Here is a 14103-nt window from a genome sequence, read left to right as displayed (position 1 = left end):
TGTCATTCCTGTTGAGAGGAAACCCACAGTTAAGGTTTCTGATTGTGTTCAACCTGCATGTCGTCCTCAGATATTCCTCAAAGCTATAACAAATCCAGACACGCAGACTGCACTTCAGACATACACGTCAACATCGAGATTCTCCGACTCCCTCTTCAATAAATTTGCATAAGTCAGCAACAAGACCCTCAACGACTTGACATTTTCAACTTGCCATATTTAACCCATTTTTAAAGACTGCAACAAACAAAAAAGCAAGTTCAATTTCACTTTTTTTTCTACTCAGCTGAGAAAACACTTCTAAAATTAGGCCTACCCTGGCTTTTAAAGACACAGACAAAATGATTAATGCTTTTCTGTTGAACCTGAACTACTGCAGAGCTTCTGCACGTACCTCTGCCAAGCTTTTGCAGCTCATCTCCATTTTATAATGCTGCTGTTCTTCCCTAAAGATACATCACTTTAAATCACTCTACATGATTGAGGAAAGTATTTTATGATCGTGATGATTTGAATACTTTTAAGTCCTTGAGGCAATCGTTGTTGGTCACTGCCAGAACCAGGCTAATGCAGATTACCTTGGTGGTACTTCATTTATAATATGGTGATGATGATATTCAACTAAAGCTACATGTTCACATTGTCACTTAGCTATTCAATCTAGCGCTAATGTAGCCCTTTTACTTTGAAGTTCAAAATCATAGCTCAAAGCAATATTTCTTTACATCAGACACATCACACAGAAAAGGCAACAGCAGTATGTTTTTTCCTCAGCCCGACCTAAGCACAGGATGAAATAATGATTTAATTGAGGCTGAGGCAGAAAGGAAAAGAGTGAAAAAGCATGTGGACAAGAGGGAAACAACAGTCTATTTCTAAAGCCAGTAATTAGAGTATAGATAGAAACCAGACTAACAGTCTCTAACTGCGCTCACTGCGCTGTGAGGCTACAGAAAACCAAATAGTTGATTTAGTGGTTTTGACCACGAGTCTCTTTATGGTTACTGCACTTGTTTATCCAAAAAACCACTAGATATGTGAGGGTTTGGATGAAGGTGTTGATTTCTTGTCAGAATACAGGGAATATTTTGACATATATATATATATATATATATATATATATATGTATATATACCTATTTTTCCTATTCATTAGTGTTCATAGATATTTGCTCGATCTGTCCTCCATTTCTTTCTGGTCACATCCTTCCCTTCTGTTCCAATCTATCAGAGCGGAGGCACCACCGCTACAGAGAAGTGAGGGAATGCTTTCAGAGGACCCCATGGAAAAATTTGACTTTTAGTTCATTCTTAGTGGCACCACTGCTTCTCCAGTACAGCCTTTTCCCCTCTACAGTGCAGTGCGATACGTACAGCGCACACTGGCCACTTGTCTCTGGTGGCCTCTGGCTAATAAGCCCAACTGGCCTGAGGTGTGAGGCCTGAGGGTGGATCTTCCCGCGCTGTAGTTCAGCCAGTCAGCATTGGATGGAGTCTATGAGTGGGACTGAAGCGGTTCTATGGCTTTATTAAAGTTATTACAATCTGGAGCGCCATCTCTTTTTTTTTGATGCCGTTTGCTGTAACACCTTCTTTGCTGCCTTGCTTGTCATACCTCATGCATAGCACTTATAATGTGTGTGTCTAGCAATAGTTTTTGAGCATCAGAGTATGTTGGCACCAAGATGTTCCACTCAGCAATTTTTAACTATCAGCACCACTATTTATATTATTCAGAGCATCACTCCTGAAAGTATCCAGGGTTGCTGACAGGGGAAGAAGAGCAGCAGCAGCAGCAGCAACTCGGAGAAGTTTACAGTACATCAAAACATCAGTCGCTCTATTTTTTTTAGCTCCCTATCTGTGTCAGGGTCACCAGTGGCAAAATGCAAAGCAGCCCAGATGTCCTGTTTCCCAGCAGCCTCCTCTAGCTCTTTTCAGGGAAACCTGAAGGCGCTTCCAGGTCAGCAGAGGATGAGGCTGTAATGAGTTCAGCCAGCGTGTTGCTTCCTGGTGGGCTGCATCACCACCAGGAAATGTCTGAGAGGCATCTTTTCTCAGTGTCTGAATCGCTTCAAGCAATAGCATTTAAAAAAAAAAAACTCCTGCTTTTGAAGAGCTATTGCTTTCCATCTAAAGCTGGGGAAACGATTCAGGAGAACCCGCTCGTACTCGACACAACCGAATCACATTCATATACAAAGTCCTCCAGTGTAAAGGTTAACACACCTGCAAACTCCTTAATGTCATTGAACTACACATTCCCTAGACCGCAGCTGCACCTTGATTACAGTCTGACCCAGGTGTTTGACACCTGCAATCAAGAACAAGCTTAATTTAATGAAGGCAGCCCCGACGCTGAGTGTTTGACTGCAGCTAAATGGTGTGAATGTGTAAAAGTGAAAACGAACAGTAGAATCTATTATGGTAAATTTTAATTTCCAGCTATTTAAAGATTATTTAAACGTGATAAGGCAAAGCTAACATAGAGTACTTGCCTTATGCTCTGGTGAAGAAATCAACTTGTACATCTTGATATTAACCCATCACTTGGTGAGCGAGCATCATCTTTAGTCTTTTCTTTTCTTTTGCCAATATATTATATTATATTTTTGTTATAGATTTCAAGTAATTACGAATGTGCTAATAATAATAGCATGTAAGCGCCTGCAAAGCTGAACTATCCAGTAGGCTACCAGCTGACCTAAAGTGACATCTGATTTCTACATCATTTAAAATGCACAGCAGAACACTGAACACTGTCAGCACATTGTCATGAATGTCACCAGTCACATGCTGCCATCCGAAGTGTTAACAGTACCTTTAGCTGTGGTGGCCCCTGGTGGGAATAAGACCTTTAACCCAACAATGCGCTTCCCCTCTGCAGCGCCCATGAGCAACAGGATAATTTTTTACTTTTGTTCCCCTTCTACAAAAATACCGCATTGGATGCTGGGGCGCAATGGGGAGGACCGGAAGGTGTAGTCACTCCAGAGGGCTCCAATGTGGAAATGTAGTAGCTAGTACTCCTCAGGCTTGGCCTCTGTAAGTCAAAGTGACACTGTTCAGCTACAAATAGGTAAAATGATGAACAGTGGTGTTTTTGGATGTCATGCCTGTTATGAACCTCTCTGCCCCAGCTGACATCGTTTAAGCAATTTGTTGTGTTTGTTTTCTGCCAAGGAAATATACGGGGGAAAAAACATGATAGATGAGCGCGTAAGAGGTTCAAAAGCCTCCAGTGCTGACAAATTACTGAAGAGAACAACCACCCAACCAACCAACCACCACATAGAGAGACTGGACTCACCGAGAGAGGGAGAGAGAGAGAGGGAGAGAGAGAGAGAGAGAGTGAGGAAGAGAGAGAGAAAGAGAGACAGGGGAGAGAGAGAGCGAGAGTGAGGGAGAGAGAGAGAGAGGAAGAGAGAGAGAGAGACAGAGAGCGAGAGTGAGGGAGAGAGAGAGAGAGGAAGAGAGAGAGAGACAGAGGGAGAGAGGGAGAGAGAGAGTGAGAGTGAGGGAGAGAGAGAGAGAGAGACAGAGAGAGCGAGAGTGAGAGAGACAGAGGGAGAGAGAGAGCGAGAGTGAGGGAGAGAGAGAGAGGTGGTGGTGGTGGTGAAGCCAATGTTTGTCGTCGAACTCCAGCAAATATGAGGATGGGAAGATAATGGCCCACACTGAGCAGGATGACTGAATCTCCGCAATTATCAGTTTGTGTCTTTTAGTGATGCATTCTGACAAAACAAAACCCTGAAGAAGAGAAGTCTGGACAGCAAAGAACAAAGGATCGCTTGTGTTTTTTGGACATATCCAACCATTCTTCAGAATATCCTGATTTACTGAAGAGGGATGGTTACTGAGTCCAGTTTAACATCTTACTGAAATGATTGGATCAAACATCTCCATGGAGGAATTACTGGAGACTTCAGCGGTGTGTGCGCCCGCAGAGACGCCGTAGCTCTACACGAACCGTGATAGATTTGAGTACTTTTATGGAAATTGATTGGAAAATTCAGCTCAGCTGAAAAACATAAGGGCAGCAATAATACCACAGCACACATACACACACAGACAGAAAAGCCAGCGCCGTGTGTCTGCACGTCTGTGTGTCTCTGCAATAAGTGGCTGATAAAAAGCAATAAATTCTGTAAAATAAATACAGTCATCCGGCTGTGCGCCATGGGCGACGAGGCGTCAAACTTCAGGAGAAGCAGCAGGACCGGTGTCTCGTCACCTAAACCCAGGACTGGTGAGGATCAGGGCAGAGCGGAGATTCTGGGCTGAATTCAAACTGATCACCACTGAAAACAATGAGATTAATCATTCTTGGATGATTTGTCAGATTAGCACTGTGACAGTTTTTGATGTTATTCAGAAAACAAGCTTCAGATCTGGGCTGTGCTGGACTTGGTCACTTTGATTTGTTCGCTCAGAAATCAAGTGGCAGAGAGGGACATGAACCGTTTTGCTTTTGTGCTTGAAATAAAAGAATACAGCCATATTATCTAATCAATAAGTTAAAAAGGGATCTTAATTTTTTGCACTATGATGGAACCACCACCATGCTCGAAGAAGAGCCTGTCTCTGTCGCTCCCGGTTCCCCGGGAAGGACAGGCGACTCTGAAGCCTCCGCAGCATCTCTGGAGACAACCCCGGACCCCGATTAAAATCAAACACCGGGGGTACTCCGACACCGACCGACATCACCACCGGCACATTGAGCGCTCCGACGCCGTGGATACCAGCGACAGACCAGGACTGAAAAAGTCTCGGATGTCCTGGCCATCCTCTTTCCACGGGACCACAAACACATCCATCGGAAATTGCGTCGGGAATAAACGGTAGGCGAGAGAGAGAGGTGTGCATTCCAAACATCCCAATAATAGCCCATGACAGCCCACAAGGCATATGCGTAAACGGGAGGGGGTGGGGGCATTTTAATGAGTGCGTAATAACGCAGTGTGCCTGAAGGGTTAACTGATGTGAGGCGCTTTCTATCGGGAGGCGGGACGCGTGGGTTTTCGGTGCTGATGCGTTATGCGTCTTTGGATAGACTGTGTCAGATGGGTATGAAGCGCAAACCAGACCGCCCACTCGAAACACAGGAGCAGCATCTGTAAATACCAGTAACATTTTTAAGAGCGTCCGCATGTTACATGTGGTCGATAGGAGAAACAAGCCATAGTAGGTTTAATGGCACCAAAGGTCTAGTGGGTGCGTCCATGCGTGCAGGACTGAGATATTTGCCACCGTGCGCGCGCTCCAGTCCAGGCCTTTATCAGCTTGTTTGCATAGGGAGGTCTGGGACCCAGTGCGCCAAGCACCAAAAGTTTATGTCTCTGTTTAGGTTTCACTTTGCTCAAGTGTCCTCCAGCCAGGCTGGGAGTCTCTTGACTCCAAGAGTAGCTGATCCTGACCTCTGACCTCCAAGGTGTGGTGAATGAGGTGAAAAGAGACTCCCCCCTGCTCTAAATAAGATGTGACAAAGTTATGAAGTGCTACCTGGACCTTTGTGTGCAGGAGTGTCACACAGATAGTTTCTAACTGGCACACCACGGCTGCTCTGATCAGACATGACAGTTGAAAAATTCACCGCATTAGGGAGAGGACATTGACAGACACTGGAGACAAAGAATTACATGATGCTTCAAAACTCCATCAGCCAACAACTCTACCAGCAATTAAATCAAATTACATGATGCATGTTTATCAAGCAGATTGGATTAAAGGCAGATAATCAAATGAGTCATGGAACAGTAAAATTCTGATATGATAAGTTTGTCCTTACACAACAATTGCTCCATTTATCAAGACACCGACTGCAGCACCTGGATGTGTTTTTATTGTTAAACAGCTTCTTCTCTGTATAGCAGGGCACATTTTAGAGAATATCTAAGAAGTTAAGCATGTACAACATGGGTAGGAGTGAGGTTGGCTCTTAATCTGACTCACTTTTGTAATTAAAGGGGGCGGGACTATCCCTGTTTCTGTGAGAGAAAGTTAAAACAGTAAATGTTTCCAGTTTGCTCTATCTTCCACTCTGTCCTTTATGTGGCCTGAAACCCCCAGACGTTCTTGCAAGTGGAAGAATTACCATGTTGGTCTCCCTTATTATCCCCCTCACCTTCTCCCAGTCACTGATGAAGCCCCAATGTGCTCCTTCCACATGAGTAACACATTAAACAAGGTGATTATTAGAGTAATAACACTTGAGTGTGGCGGGTCTCGCAAAGGACTGTTGGGGTCCTTTTTTTTTCTCCCGTTATTGTTTGTCATCTTTCTTTCATTTTTTTTCTTCCAATGCCACAGACGGCCTTCCTGGCAGGCCCCTGGGAGAAGGGCCAATTCCAGCTGACTGGAGGAAGGGCCGATTTGTGTTTTAGTCCCCAGGACACACACTGAGGCAGTCCAATCTTTAGTGCATTGGGACTGACTCTGCCTGCCCTTCTCCTTCTGTGGGCGGCAAACCATGAGAGGGCAGAGAGAGAGAGAGAGAGAGGGAGGGAGGGAGAGAGAGAGAGAGAGGGAGGGAGAGAGAGAGAGAGAGATAGAAAGGGAGGGAGGGAGAGAGAGAGGGAGAGAGAGAGAAAGAGAGAGAGGTAATTTGATTCCGACAAGCTGGCTCCAACTGTGTGTCTGTGTGTGTGTGTGTGTGTGTGTGTGTGTGTGTTCATGTTTGTGTCTGTGCCTTAGCACATCCGTGAGGTGATGTGTACTATCTGTGGGTGTTTGTGCTACACACTGATCAGGAAGGAGGGTGCATGGAGGAATGGAGGCTGGTAGATGAATGTTGTGTGTCATGAGTAGTGCTGAAATGCTGCACACACTGTGTGTTTGTGTGTGTGTGTGTGTGTGTGTGTGTGTGTGTGTGTGTGTGTGTGGAGGTATTCATGAGTGGGCTGTGCACAGGTTAGTGTCTGACCTATAGCCCATATGGATAGCAATAGGCCTTGTTTTATCTGTCTTCATATCAGTGGGAGGCCTGAGGGATTTCCATTGTGTTGATATTATTTTCATTCTTTTCACATATTACAGCCACTGTATGTTCGGCCTCTAGTGTCTGAATAGAGGACGCTTCGAGCTGGACGCCGCATCTCATCTCGATTTATCAGGCTTTATGAACATCTTTGCGGATCCAGCAGCTCTGAGTCTTTAGCTCAAGGATAACTTGCATTTAGTCCGGCCTATGGAAGGCAGCTCCGATGACATCTGCTCTCACTACTGCTGAATGCTTTTATTTACATGCACTCGACGTCTGTGTGTAAATATCGAAAGTATGTCAAAAGACATGCGAGAGCCAGCAGTTGCACCCTAAATCCTGCTCATATTGACGATGTTAGGATCGATTCAATCAACAAACAATGGTTTTAAGCAAAAATTGAGGCTTGCTATTCTCCTGCTGAGGTTTTTCTATTCAAAGATATGAATCAAGGATACATTATTAATATTTTCAGCTTTGTACAAACACGATTTTGCCATTATAATGACAAATACTGTAAGATGACATTTATTAGCTAGGGAACATGAAGTGACTGTTGTTTGAGACTGGAAAGAGTTATTGGTCTTTGATTGGTTTGGCGCTGATCAATGCAGCAGATGACCTTAGTGTCTCAGGGAAGCAGGCCGTTCAATCACCGAAGAGTGGGTAAAGACCTCATCTGGAGGCTTTAAAGATCATCAGCCCGAGAGCTGCTGCTGAAATTGTTTTCGAACAAGGTTCAGAGAAAAACAGTTCGTGCCATGTTACTGTAATTGATACAGCTGCTTTTGAAAATGAAGCACTCCCAACAGTCACCAATCCAGGGATGGGTGGCGTACAAGAGGGATTCTGGGTGTTGTTCTGCATAATTGTTTGGAGAATCATTGTCTGCGTCTGTTTTCACTTGTCTATTTCTGTCTCTGTGTTGTATCCCACGAAATGGCAGTCTTAGTGGCAATCAGCTTCCCCCCAAAGAGTGTCAGTCTGCCTCCTCTTCCCACCCCCGGTGTCTTTTGTTCGACCGTCTTTTTTGTCAGAGGATGCTAATACGAGCGTATCAGTCATCAGGTCCCATGCCCAATACGCTCTGGGAAGTTCCAACACGAAAATGAATGACTGACACCGAACGAGTAACAGCTCTTCCTGCAATTCTGTTGCTATGGTTACATGTTTTGTGCATTCGTAGAATAGATTTCATTTACCCAAAAAAGGCAAAGCATACAGGCACTCAATGGGCTTGACTGCATAAGTTGCCAGTGTGTGGCAGATCCCACTGGATGTGCATTATGGCTTGTGTGTTTATAAGGTGAATAAGTGAATATTAATGTTCCGCTGCTGAAGAAGTGAAGTCTGCCGAGTTTAATCACAGCGCAGAGCCAGTTTCCTGTTCAGTCCTCAGCAACAATTTTTCTATCCGAAGCCTCCCTCCCTCTCTCTCTCCCTCCCTCACCTACCACCTCATGCATACTTTACACCTTTTTTTCTCTCCCCACGCTGCATCCAGTGTTGATTTGTAAGCTTCTCTTTCTTCCTGCCTGACTGGCCGGCTGCCATAATAATTTAGTTCATAATGAGGTACAGCTCCAGTTAATTACCACAACAGCTGTATTTTGTTGTTGATCATACATTTACATTTCTACACTCCAGAAACAAAAAGTCTCATGCAGAGTGTATTCAGGAATTATCCCAACAAATGTGTCTTAATAGTGTTAAGTAATAGACCTCTTATCTCATTTGTGTAGTGGAACCATCTGTTTAAGCTACAGATTGCGCTCTTCTGTGAATACACGGTGCTTTCTCTCTTCTCTCAGCGCTAATTAGTATCTGGAGGCAGTTCATGCACTGGAACGGCGCTCACTTTTGGTTGGCTCAGGCGGATCCCAGAAACCTCAGGTAAAAAATCCCTCTGAGATCTTTTAGCAGTGACACCAAACAGGTTGCACGCTCGAAGGGAATGTATGCGGCTCTCGTCCAAGGCCCCTTTTTGTGTTTGTTCTCTGCTCATCAATTGGTCTCACTGGAGGACTCAGTAGTTCCCTCACAGGTTCCTCAGATACTGAGGCCACTGCTAACCACATTTAGCACAGTCAGTTTGCCCCGTGAATTGTCTGGAAACCTTGGCATCTTTGCATTTTAATTAATTTCACACTGATTTTTTTTTGTTTGTTTTTTTCATTTTGTTTTTTTCTGTTGACAAGTGTGGATGGGCAAGAATCCCAGCACGAGCAAACAAAGTGAGCCATGCCATCAAAAAACCAAGTTGCAAACAAGTCCACCTGTTACCCTCAAATATCTTCCTGATTAATGCAACTAGTCTGCTCACATATTTTTCTGCAACAACAACATCCATCTCCATTCTCTCTCTCCTTCCATGTCATGTTCATGTCCATTAAATACAGTAGCCTTCATGGAGCTTTCTGCCACATTTCATTATGTTCCCTCTGCCTCTCTCAGGATGTCGATTTTGATTATGATAAGCCTCATACTGGGCATTTTTTTCTTATCTAATAATATTGTTTGAATCACTCTTTTGTCCATAAAAAATACAGTCTGATTGCTGCATTTCTCTCTTTTTGATCCTCTATTCTCTCAGCGCTTCATTTCACCCCGGTGTAAATGGGGACTATTGATTCCATCTCTATTTCTGTTCTCTGCTTTGTCTCCCTATTGTGTGGCCTGTCTTGCTGGTTCCCTGTAGCTTCTGAGATTGTCTGTGATAGCCTTGTTCTTGCTTACAGCGGCATTAACACACAGCTTCTCTGTCATAAATCTATCATTTTCATCCCACTCTCCCTCTCTTGTCCACTGAGATCATCAACTGCTTGCAGAGTCTTTTCCCCCCTCGAAGCCATATCTGAATCTCAAACCTTAGTATCCCCAGTGGTGGAATGAACTGCCCACCACTGACAGTGCGCAGTGCCTCGTCTCTTCCTATAGCCTTCTCCTTAAAGGTATTTTACACGGATGTATTTTTTTCAGTCTTCTTGCTCTAGCGGTTTCTTGAAATATCACAGACTTCAAGGGCAGAGCAGACACAAACACCTTCATCATATGGCTCGCAATCAGCTGCCATTAAAGAGGGAGTTTAAAACAGGCCTGCGCATCAAAGAGCAGTCTATTTGAGGGAAAAAACAGTTAATAATTATGCCGAGAGATGAAAATACATGCTAAAAACCATTCAGGATGAACTTTTCCTCTCATTTCTTTTTGTCTGACACAAAAATAAAGCTTTTTAGTACTAGAAATAGTATTTAATGCTTTGAGCCCATAGGCTCTAAGAGGGACTAAAAGGAAAAAAATCCTTTTTAGTGTAATCAAGTCGCCCACTTCAAACCAAGAAAAGGGTCTTCATTGCTGAGACTCAGGAGAATTTAAATGTCAAAATGTGCAGCACATTCAATTTCAAAATAAGTGGTAGGCTTTCACCTCTCAGCAAACAGCTCTGCTTGAGGGGAAACTGTAATATGATGCTTGTTCTGTGGGAGATTTCCTTCCAAGGTAGACGTGTGAACAGGGATACCACGTCCACCACAATTCAGTAACAGCCGGCGGTCTTTGATGCTGCGGCACAGAGTGACGCCACGGAGGGGGCGACCCTGCTGAAATGTGCTTTAGGCTGCTGTCTTGGGCGCAGAACTGCCTGAAATGACTGAGAATGACAAACCCTCTGTCAGCTGTGTGCCAGTGCAGCACGCACGCATGCACGCGCACGCACACACACACACACACACACACACACACACACACACACACACACACACACACACACACACACACAGACAGTGGAACCGAGAGAACAAACAGCACACACCTGTCGAGCAGAGCACCATGTCAGACTAATGTGAGGGGCGTCAGGGGAGCGCACAGAGAGTCTAGTTCAAATCAAAGACTCATAGCAAACCAGAGCTGAAAAGGATGAGTGCACCTGGAGACCACACTTGGCACAGACAGACACAGATGAAGAGTTCAAGTGCCAGTGTCTCATCTGAGGTATCACTTCCAGACCTCCTGCCCCGGGACAGTGTCCTTACCAAAAAATGACTGGCGCACCGTCACCTTCCCTGGAAGAGTAAAGAGTGTCAGTCCTGTTTAGAGAAGAAGGACAGACGGTTTACCATGTTACAAGACTTTACTGTACAGTCCCAGCAAATATGACCAAGGCTTTGTTCAGTCCTGCCATTCAATACTCTTCATATGTCGCCCCGACATCACTTTGTGCTAAGACAGTGTTGACAGAAATGAAGTATGCCTGAGACAGAAATATAACAGGAAGTGGTTTGTTGTTACCCATTCATGGTCTGACTCAGCTCTGCTGTTGTTGTGTGAGCTTGATTGGAAAAATGATGCAAACAACAGCAAATAACATTCGGCGTGCTATTGGAAACAACAACAGCACAACAGCTCGCTGAATGTGCCACTAAATATTTCATAGTGTGCTAATTTGGAAAGCAGAAAACCAAATCAGCCAGCAAATGTTAATTGTCATTTGGGCTGTTGTTGGATGGAAATTGTGGCTGTCGTATGCAGCGATGGAGGAATTCTTCCAAACCTTAGCTTCAGTAAAAGTACCAATACCACGATGTAAAAATACTTCAGTAAGGACAAGTATGTAAAAGTATTGTAAAAGTGAAAGTACTTAATGTGTAAAAATGGCTCCTGTGAGTGTTACACTATTATTTATTATTATTATTACTGATGAATTAATGTTTTATGTATTCATGGACAGTTTAATAACAATACATTATATTTTATGAGATGATTTTATGCTTTTTATTTCCCTTTCATCTAAACTGGAGTAGATATATAAAGTAGCATAAATTAAAGTACAACTACCTCAAAACCGTGCTTAAGTACACAACGTGAGTAAATGCACTCCACAGTGCTCAGAAACGAACAGCAGCAGGCTTGTTTTTACTTTCACGACTGAGCAGTTTTGAAATAATCCAATTTTCTCAGCCGATAGAGGAGCATGTCATTTTTCAACTACTCCTGAGATAGGAGATTTTCCCTTCCATTTGTTATAATTCTATTTTTCACTTAATTTAAAGTCTTCCGTTTTCAAAAATATATGTCACAATGAGGGCATGTGTTGAATGTGTATTGCTGCCTATTGATATGAAACAATGACACGTGCAGTGCATGATACAGTACATGTGTGCACACTACAGTATATTTTTGCTCTATGTTGCTGGTGATATGTGGATGCCAGCTGGGGCTTGCGCTTAGGAAGGCACTGCATGTGTTGCTTCCTGTCGAAAATAATTATTTATGCCACTGAAACAGAATGATTCAGAGACCCGCCAAAATAAAACAGATGCAATAGGTTTGTGTGAGGAATATATATATATATATATATATATATATATATATATATACATAATAAAACTGGCAATCTGTGCAGCTGCAACAAGGTTTGCAGGAGCACTTGAGAGTTTTACATAATGCATGAAGCAGCTTATGATTTATAGCCGACTGAAGGTGTTGTATACAGGCTGATGCACACCTCTGTTTCCTCTGTTGCGGCTACTGACCTCTTCTACATCAGAGTGTGAGCGTAACCTGTCTTGTCAGAGCAGTGAGCCCATTTCTTGTAGGTCATGTTCATGTTCGCACATTAACACTCAGCATCCAGGCTGTTGGAGGGCAGAGAGGGGGGGGGGGAACATGGCCTGAAGGTTCAGGGTGGTATTTTCACTTGATGCTCTACTTTTCAGTTTGAGATCTGGCTGTTTTTGAAGATTGCATGTGTATTTTTTTCTTGGGCCAGGCCCACAGCAGGAGTCTTTCAGTAACATCCTCCATTAAAACTCTGACTGGATGAGATTTCTAATGATGCTGCTGAAGGCTGGGGGGTTTATTTTACCCCCAACAAAGGCAAAGTAATTAACAACAGTGAGGCTTTAGTCTGGGCTCTCTCTCTCTCTTTCTGTGTGTGTATCAAGGCGGTTATTGTATGATTACTTGTGTGGACTCGGGGTATTGTTGTGAGAGTTTTCCTTAAAGAAAATCAGAGTTGAGTCTTTTCTTACTCTGTGCAGCTTTTCTCCCCTGAGCATCTCATTTTTGTTGCTGGCATTTTATTTGGGAAGAACTTGAAAGGCTTCTGGTGCAATCCACAGCACCGTCAGTGCCCAGTAAAAGTTTCAAAGTGTCCCTGAGCAAGGATACCTCATCCTCATGTGTGTTTGCATCAGCGTAGTCGAGAATCACAAACTGGAAAGTAGCCAAAATCAGCTCGATCAACTCTACACATTTTCATCCTCACCCTCAGTCAAAGCACCAGAAGATACCGGTGAAAAAAGATTCTGCTTTAATTGCAGCAGCGGCAACAACAGCAGCAGCAGCAGCAGAAGAGGAAGAAAAAGAAGTGGGTGCTCCCCTGCACACAGGCGCAGCCTGCTTTAATATAAGACAACCCCTGAGCCCGTTCCTTTGCATCAAACAGGTGGAACGAGGGAAGCCGACACCGGGGAGAAGGTGTGAAGATAAGGAGAGCGGAGAGGAACAGAAGGTAAACGTGGCAAATGAGAACGCGGGCATGTGTCTGGAGAACACACAACGAGGGCGGTTGTCTTCACAGATCACTGGCAATTGTGTATTTTGTCACATCAAATTTGATGCAAGACCTGTCTGTGATTGGTCGAGTCCCTTGCCACTCACGTCCGCGAGTGCACGGGCCAGTGATGTTGTGTACATGAACGACGGCCCTCCTCTCTCTCTTAGGGTGCTATAAATAGGGGGAGAGAAGCCTCGGGCTCTCACTGTAATGAGATTAAACCAAACCAGCCTCAGCTCCCAGTGTTTTTATTGAGCTTTATTTCAGTTTCCATTCTGTGTTGCAATATGTATAAGAAAGATATTGAGTGTGGCTGCTGCTGCGTGCTAGACAGAGTCCATGTAAGAACATTTTCTTGTGCATCAGTGTGTTAGTGTGTGTGTTTACATGCTTTTAAATATATATGTGTGTGTGTGTGTGTGTGTGTGTGTGTGTGTAATGTCCTCATTTTGCACCCCACAGGGCATGGCACATCTCCTAAAGATGTGTTCATCATGATGGTAAAGCATTTGTCACCATAAAATTGTGCCGGCACGAAGTTCCGTCCACTGGCTTGAAATCATCATGAA

The 14103-nt window shown here is 44.0% G+C and overlaps 1 protein-coding gene across 2 annotated transcripts in view; it reads left to right on the top strand.

Moving 5' to 3' along the window:
• The first annotated feature begins 3609 nt into the window (after positions 1–3609).
• The window catches only part of pde4a (phosphodiesterase 4A, cAMP-specific), a 40621-nt gene continuing 30127 nt past the window's right edge, over positions 3610–14103 (top strand). Inside the window, exon 1 of one of the 2 annotated variants that reach the window (XM_087175953.1) lies at positions 3610–4840. In XM_087175953.1, the coding sequence (XP_087032079.1) occupies positions 4545–4840 (296 nt within the window). In that variant the 5' untranslated portion in view covers positions 3610–4544. The remainder of the gene's footprint in view (positions 4841–14103) is intronic. The other variant, XM_023413793.2, reaches the window with a different exon arrangement.

Source organism: Seriola lalandi, unplaced genomic scaffold (assembly GCF_002814215.2).
Source record: "Seriola lalandi dorsalis isolate HSWRI2012SDOR001 ecotype SW California unplaced genomic scaffold, Sedor1 jcf7180002054519, whole genome shotgun sequence".
Lineage (NCBI taxonomy): Eukaryota > Metazoa > Chordata > Actinopteri > Carangiformes > Carangidae > Seriola > Seriola lalandi.
This window is presented reverse-complemented; position numbering and strand designations above follow the sequence as displayed.